This window comes from Sardina pilchardus, chromosome 3 (assembly GCF_963854185.1).
Source record: "Sardina pilchardus chromosome 3, fSarPil1.1, whole genome shotgun sequence".
Taxonomy (NCBI): Eukaryota; Metazoa; Chordata; class Actinopteri; order Clupeiformes; family Clupeidae; genus Sardina; species Sardina pilchardus.
In genome coordinates, this window is record NC_084996.1 from 19,635,781 (window position 1) to 19,644,376 (window position 8,596).

At 40.1% G+C, this 8,596-nt stretch overlaps 1 protein-coding gene across 1 annotated transcript in view; it reads left to right on the top strand.

Moving 5' to 3' along the window:
* Positions 1-6,759, top strand: part of LOC134076973 (deleted in malignant brain tumors 1 protein-like) — a 43,351-nt gene extending 36,592 nt beyond the window's left edge. Inside the window, exons 25-30 of the mRNA XM_062532296.1 lie at positions 1,709-2,020; positions 2,613-2,927; positions 4,778-5,071; positions 5,718-6,041; positions 6,143-6,277; positions 6,391-6,759. Of these exons, the coding sequence (XP_062388280.1) occupies positions 1,709-2,020; positions 2,613-2,927; positions 4,778-5,071; positions 5,718-6,041; positions 6,143-6,277; positions 6,391-6,488 (1,478 nt within the window). The 3' untranslated portion in view covers positions 6,489-6,759. The remainder of the gene's footprint in view (positions 1-1,708; positions 2,021-2,612; positions 2,928-4,777; positions 5,072-5,717; positions 6,042-6,142; positions 6,278-6,390) is intronic.
* Positions 6,760-8,596: the final 1,837 nt, after the last annotated feature.

Below are 8,596 nucleotides of genomic sequence, written 5' to 3' on the forward strand. Positions count from 1 at the left end.
GGCGGCCGCCATACTGTCTACACTCTCAGAACGTTCGCTGCCCCCTTGATTTTGCCCCCTCCTGTTTCATGTTCGCACAAGGTTACTATTGGTTTTTAATGTTCACGTCACTATTTGCATGAGCCACGACTGAAAAGACTTCCGATAATATCAAACATGTTTGATATTGTCGTAACGGCAAAACTAGAAAAAGACTGCCTCCGACGGACTTAAAACCGCTAAGATTGACACCTTACACTAAACGATTTAGATGACGGGAGCGCGCTGCGATTCTTGTACAACTCCCAAGATTTTGGAAATTTAGTCGCCGACTGTTGAAACAGGCCAAAATCGTGCAATGTAAGCCAGCCTTTAGCCGCCATGATTTTTTTACCTGCTCGAGTTAACATATTTACAGTTTACACATGAGATCTGCTGAATGATTATTTAAGTTGTTGTTATGCTAAACTCCCTAAAATTACCCCAAACTCAAAATAAGAACACTGTGTGAATAGCAAATACATACCTTACAATCCACGAGTTAGGAGGCAGCCAGAGATCCTCGTGTGTTTTGAAATAATGCTTCTACGGCGTCCATTGACGGACACATTTCCTCCAAACACCTAATCGAATGCGTTTCGCACAACTGACTCCATTTCACCTAGAAACCTAATAATTTTATTGTGTAAATCCTACGAAAAATTATTCAGTAAGATGAGCAATAGTGAGATTTCATTTTTTTGAGAGTGAGTAGGCTACTGCCAAGTCCTGAGATTCTGATACTGAATTAACATGGAAATACAATATCTGTACAAATAACGACTGTTCTTTACCTGTTAGCTACAGTAGCCTACAGTACAATAAGTGCTGAACAAATGTTACTAAATAATAATAAATGCACAACAATAATAAAGTATGCCTAAAAAGTCTGCCTTTAAAATCCCAGGTTGAATATAAGTGCTCTTAACTGTATTAAAAAAGTTTTAGACATTTTGCAAAATCTACTGTAGAATATAAAAAAAATACTGAAAAAGTATATTTTATACTGCCTTTAAAAATATGCTCAAATTTTAGCACACTTACAGCAACATTTCATCATATTTTTTTAAACACATTTATTCACCACTTACTAAAAGTTGAACTTAATTGCATTTTTTAAAAGTATACTTTTGAAAAAATGAAATTAAATGCAACGATAAGTAAGTGTTGAATAAATATGTTTATACAAATATGCTAAAATGTAACTGTAAGTATGCTTACATTTTAGCATATTTTTAAAAGGCAGTATAAAATATATTTAAATTTCACTATACTGATAGTGTACTTCAGAATTACATACTTAAGTACAGTATAGGTATGTACTAAGGAAATACAAATGTATTGCAATTACACTACTTTGAATTCCAAACACGTTTTTAGTATATTTAAGTATACTTCTTTTTGACCTGGGCACCGACAAGAAAACGGACAGGTAATGCAGCTGACACACAGTCGCCACTCATGCGGTGTGAATCAGCCGTTAGTGCTCAGCTGCATGATGAACTCCAAAACTTCCGTTTTGAAGAGTACAGTTTTAAAGCGCAGCTCAGCTAGCGAAATGCTAACTGGTAACCATGATAGTAACCCTTTGAGTACTAGAATACCTCCAATGTGATGTAATAAAGTCATATGAGTTTGCTGACTATATTCTCTCTCCCATTCTACACCCCACAATCTGTACTTGTTACAGGAGATGCTGTTAGGCTGGTTGGTGGGAAGACTAATTGTTCAGGAAGAGTGGAGGTCTACTACAACAGCCAGTGGGGAACTGTGTGTGATGATAGCTGGGACATGAGAGATGCACAGGTGGTGTGTAAACAGCTGGGATGTGGAAATGCTGCCTCTGCTCCCAATTTAGCCCATTTTGGCAGAGGCAGTGGGAACATCTGGATGGATCAGGTCAGCTGCTCCGGTTCTGAAGGATCCCTTACAGAGTGTTCCCATAGTGGATTTGGAACACATGACTGTAACCATGGTGAAGATGCTGGTGTGGTGTGCTCAGGTTAGTGCATCACATATAAACCATAACCCATAAGAAGTGTTCCATCAACATGGAACCACTGGTGAAAAGAGTCTTGAATTTGACCTAGCATTTATCAGTAGTTGACACAACAGACACTCCTCAGAAGACCGTAGTTCCGAGGAGAGGAGTTACATGTGTCCTCTTTGGCTGATTGAAGACGAACCATACTGCAGCATTCTGAATCAATTGTAATGATACAAGCAGGTAGGCCAGCTAACAGTGAATTACAATAGTCCAGCTTGGAGATAACCATGGCCTGTACAGGAAGCTGTGTGGAATCTTGTGCCAGATAAGGTCGGATCTTCTTAATGTTGTAAAAGATAAGCCAACATTATTTTGCAATTGAGGCTACATGTTCAGAGAAGGTAAGTCGGTCATCAATTATGACGCCAATCTAGCCGGAGTCAGAAAACTCACCTTCACTACAGCTCTGCAGATCACTGATAACTGATAGAGCATGATAATAACCCTTTAAGGTCTAGAATACCCCCAATATGATGTAATACTGTTAAATCAGCTGCCTGATTATATTCTCTTCCGTTCTACACCCTACAATCTGTACTTGTTATAGGAAATTCTACTGTTAGGCTGGTTGGTGGGAACACAACGTGCTCAGGTAGAGTGGAGGTCTACTACAACAGCCAGTGGGGCACTGTGTGTGATGATAGCTGGGGCTTGAGAGCTGCACAGGTGGTGTGTAGACAGCTAGGATGTGGAGGTGCTGTCTCTGCCCCCTCAAAAGCACACTTTGGCACTGGCAGTGGGAACATCTGGATGGATGAGGTCCGCTGCTCTGGTTCTGAAGGATCCCTTATAGAGTGCTCCCATAATGGCTTTGGAACACATGACTGTAACCATGGTGAAGATGCTGGTGTGGTGTGCTCAGGTTAGTACATCACCTAATCATCCACTTAACCTGATGAGTGCATTGACACCTCAATTTTATTTCATACTATTAGGGCTGTTGATGTTCTGCTGCTTGGTCTTCTAGTGCTCAACGTCTTTCATCCATATTGTACTTAAAAAATTAGAAGTTGGCCCCCGACGCTAGCTCATGACCTTAGCTCATTACAACCTTTGTTGACTAGTGCCAAATAGTGAATAATGTTCCATGCAAAAAAAAAAAAAAAAAATCACTAATCAGTATGTTCTGATGTTATTATGCGTTATTTGTGGACTAGTGATGCTTGGTGACTAATACTCAATGCAACAACCTGCTTCGTGGGGCATTGTGTTGTGTAAAGGTTCAGACATCACAAAAGTCTGATTTTCTGGACAGACATCAGACTTGGTGAAATGATGATGTTTTCAAACAAAGTTTGGGAGGATCCCATAGGGTTGATTGACAGACATCACTCACCCCACTTGCAGTCGTAGTAGGGTATAGAACCCTTCTTACTTAAGCAATAAGCCCCGAGAGGCCGTGGTTTACACTGAATTTAGAACAGCTTTCATGCAACACTTGTTGCGGATTGATATAAAAGACGTGAATTTTGTTCACAAGTGATATTTTTGGAAACCTTGCAGAATGAAGAATCAGAAAATCTTTGAATCCAAATTTCCCAGGGTCAATACGGCTGCCATCTTGGATTTTTAAAATGGTGACCTTGGAAAATTTTAAAAATGGAAAATTTCCCGATTACCTTAGGGCGTACTCACACTAGGCAATTCGTACCGTACCCGAGTACACTTGGCCCCTAAAGTCCGGTTCGTTTGACCAGTGTGATCGCTTCGTTCCGTAACGGGGTACGGTACGCTAGTACGCTTAGAGGAGGTGGACTCTGGTACGGTACGCATGGAAGCACGACGTCATTAATGATGAAATAAACAATAACGTTCCAATTAACAATCACACGTTGCATGAAGATTCTAGAACACAGCAACTCAATCGTACCCTAGTACGGTTTGATTATATGCCGTGTGAGTGCAGACCAGGGACCCGAGGCAACCGTACTCCAGTACGGTACGGGTGAAACGTACCTAGTGTGAGTGCGCCCTTAGATTGAATTCCCAGCAGTCAAATTGTCATGTTGGGTGGCAAGACATACACACACACCATTACACCATACCCAGTAATGTTGGTATGTCCGTTTAATTTCTTCTGTTTTATTTTATTTTTGTCTCGATAGTACTTTTCTAGCTCTAAACCACATGACTAACCACCTTCTAGAACTGGCACTTGACCCTACACCCTATTTGAGTAGTACTTATTGCTGCGCGAACATGTCATCGGTTCTATGCGAGTAGTTCTGATTGGTTTTATGAGAGCAGTACTGATTGCTGCACTAACATGTCCTCGGTTCTATGCAAGTAGAACATGTCCTTGGTTCTATGTGAGTAGTACTGATTGCTGCAATAACATGTCCTCGGTTCTATGCGAGTAGAACATTTCCTTGGTTCTGTGTGAGTAGTACTGATTGGTTCTATGTGAGTAGTATTGATTTCTGCACTAACATGTCCTGTCTTGAACATTAAACTTTGTTGGAAATGTGCTCCATTAGGAATTCACATTGCACTAAATGTGATGTGACTAACAATGACGCGTGCTGTCCACATAAGTGTAATGGGCATGTCAGGATTGTAGAACTAAGAAATCATGAGATTGTGCTCAGTTGGCCATAACATATCTCAGGAGACTGCAAAGATTCACAGGGCGTAGAGCTTTTGGGATGATTAGAGATGAGCTTGACTCTCTTATGTTGGATAACTAATGTTTTCAACTGTTTTTGCTTCCAGATATACTGCCAAAACCACTTCTCATCCTTCAAACGGAAAGAAATTCATCTTGGGGTCAGCAAGTCCAGATGAGCTGCTCCATCTCCACTCAGTACCTGGGTGGGACATTCACCCTACAGCAGCTCTCTGGGTCCTATAGAGAGACAAAGGCAGCCTCAGGAACCTCTGCAGTTTTCACCATCTGTCAGGTGGACTTTGCCCATGGAGGATCCTACTACTGCCAGTATCAAACACAAGTGTCTGGTCACAATAGCACATCCTCTGGCAGTGATCCTGTCAGCTTCTCTGTCCTTGGTGAGAAACTGAGAAAAATCTATTTCATCTGTATTATCACTGCAAAAAACTGCTCATCTAATCAAATCTAACCAAGGGTTATTAATCTTATATCAAGATAAAAAAAAATATAGATGGTATTGTTTCCAGTATAAAGAGACTTACCTAGTGCTTTCTTGTGAAATCATTTGACTTAATTTAAGAAAAGTTTGAATTATTTTAAGACATTTTAAGACTGAAAACAAACAAATGTGCCAGTGCGTTGAGTAATTTGTCTTGATAAGACTCCTTAAAATAAGTCAAAGTCATCTTAAATGAAGTCAAAATGATCTTTCGAGAGAGCACTAGGTATGTCTTTTCATACTAAAAACATTTATTAAATACATTTTAATAACTCTTGGTTAGATTTAATTTTTTGCAGTGTATAAAGTACTATGCAAAGGTTCTAGGAACATTTGATACAATAGTATGAAGTCAGGATGCTCCAAGACTGGCGTGACTATTTTGTACACTGAATAAATTAGAGTGTATCGAAAATAATGGTTTGCTCTTTATTAATATTTTAATATACTGCATAGACACCCTACTGCAAAAGGGAAAACCAGTACTTACACTGTACTATATGCAATATAAGGTATGTCGCTCATGGATTTTATATACCCTCCAGTGTCCCTGTCACAGCCCATCATCTCTGTGAGTGCCCCAAAGGGAGAGCTGGTCTTGGGGCCCAACGGCCCAGAGGTCCCCTGGGGCAAAAGCTTCTCCATCGTCTGCTCCACCAAGCCACAGTACCAAGGAGGCTCTTTCCACCTCACCTCTGATGGGTCAGCGGAGATCTGGACTGAGCAGGCGGTCAATCACTCTGCCTCTTTCGACTTTCCTGAAGCAGACTTTTTCCATGCAGGAAACTACAGCTGCTTCTATGAGGTCACTCTGTCTGCACGTGTGTTCACCTCGGGAAGAACAGATGTGCTTCATGTGAACATAAGAGGTGGAGTATCTCTCTGTATGTGTGATAACACACAAATATTATCATGATATTATCGTTTCTTTTTTGTTAAAGTTATGACAATGTTAATTTCTTCCATATAGCATTATTCCATCATGTGCATCCTTCTGTGTTCTATGGGCCAACACTTGGGCTGTTGCTCCTTGCGATAGTCCTGTGCTCAGTGTTGCTGTGGAAGAAAAAGAGACAGCATATATACGCGATCAATGACGAGTACTGTGAGCACCCATTCTACTATGATTGATCCTTTAAATCATACTCCTGGCTGGACCAGGTAATTAATATGCCCATAGAAAGACTATGGTAATAACCTTATTGTTGTTTGTGCCAGGGCCTATGACTTCATTTGAAGAAGCAAAATTAGCAGATCCAGTGAAGACAGAGCGGGGACCATCTCAGCTGGAAGAAGAAGTTGAATTTGCATCGTAACACAGTATACATGTGTGGATGAAGATCTGTGATTTTGCTTCACTGATTTGCCATGATTGTGCCCCATCTGTCTGATGCTGTTTGTTTCTTTTTTGTTTTTCAAAAATAATGTCAGAAATGATCCTCATCTTATAAATAAAAAGCATATCCTCATCTTAAATTAGTGTGTGACAGCAAAGGTGAGATCTATATGTACCTTACACAGCTGCTTATGATCATTACAGTACTGTACTGTTATCACTGGACTTTTTATTAAATATTCTTCAGACCAGTTTTATTGCGTTTAATTCAGGTCTAACCATTTAACGTACAGTACAAACTTCGTTCAACCATCGTACAGTAGATCTCTCAAATGACACCTGCGGTATGTAATTGTAGTGTTTGACAGCTTTATACTTTTTAAGACATTTGCCATAAACAAGCTCAAATTTCCCCATTGTAAGTCAATGGGCGGAAACTTTGTGTGTTAAAACTAATGACATCACAATGCTTTTGCACCTCAAGTTCAAGTTCAACCAGAGCTAGCCTAGTAAGCACCTTCCACTCACCATCTATCTGGCTATATCCATCTCCAAGCTTGCTTCGGATACTAATAGTCCACATCTGGTACATAAGCACAAAGTGTGGTGAACGTTAACAAACCGAACGATTTCCGAGTAAAACAAATAATGTTATCAAGCCAGGCATTATCGCTTCTTAAAAGAAAGTAGGCTAACGCATACCACCTCATGAGAGACCATTAGCTGTAGCACAACTGCTGCTTAGCTAAATAAAGCTTAAATAGTGCCATCGGATAGGAGGCTATCTGCGCCTGAAATCATGTAGGCTACTTAGCTAGGTCTACTGTATCTTCACTTAATCAATGTCAACAACCTCCGATGTTGATCCCCGTCTTTTGGCAGTCACGATTAGGCCTAATATTATACTATTATGAAACTCATATACTGTAGCATACTGCTTCATCTAAAGTTGCAGTCAGGATAAATGCCAGTAAATTCTATGAGTCTAATTGAGACTGCAAGGCCTGCATAAATGACCATTGAATATTTCACCAGTTTTAAAAACATAGGACTAAATAATCATTCAGCCAACGTAACGTAGCCTACTCAAACTGTCAAACTGTTTTTGTGTGGCCTGGGCACCCTCCATAGGATAAACGCTCTTTTTCTACTGTCATAATGCAATGCAATTATATAGCACTAGGTCTACAGTATGTCTATGTTTAGGCTACATGAACCTGCAAAAATGACCACTGAAAAGTTCATTTATTATTCACACATAATAGCCTACACAAATGATCTAGTGCTGTGATCCGTTGCATGCTCTTATCCTAAGTTGCAGGGTTTCTAACGCATAAATGCATGACTTCAGTATCACCCTGTGAACTATACCAATGGTCATTATCTTGAGTTCTAAAACTAAACTAGGTTATGAAATAAATTTGGACTGTTCATGAGCTCCATGCTGGTGTGTTACCATATATATTGGTTTGGAAATGAAATTATCCTTAGGGTACTGTCTATCAACATTCATGTCTCATTTCATTGCTACCTAACCTCCACCTTACTTTAGCAACCAACATAAATAGGCTACCACTTTACATAGCAGAGTAACCACTATGATAACCCTATGAAAAACCTAACAACTCTCAATTACCCTAGCAACAACCCAGAAACCATTGCAATCACCCCAGTAATATTAATACAGATCACTTTCTATTCAACTTTCTCTCCATCCATCTACTTCCAATCAGCATCCATTAAACTACACGCATCCATTAAACTATTTGTCTATCAACATTCATTAAACTATAGGTCTTTAGGCTGGGGCTGGGTGAACCCTGCCTGAACCCTGCCTGAATTTGAATTTCGCCCGGCAGCTCAGGCTGGATACCAGCAGATCTTTTCGCTATTTACTGCCAGAATCTTTGGCTCCAATCAGAAATGGCCATATTAGTCCTGGCATGCTATTGGCTGGTGACACGCCGAAAACGAAACTTAAGCGACGCAAAGTGCAGTAGAAACAAAGCGCAGCCTCGCCAGACTAATGTTCAATCTTAAAAGATTGAGTTTAGTATGGTGAAAACCAGACTAATATGTCTTATCAAT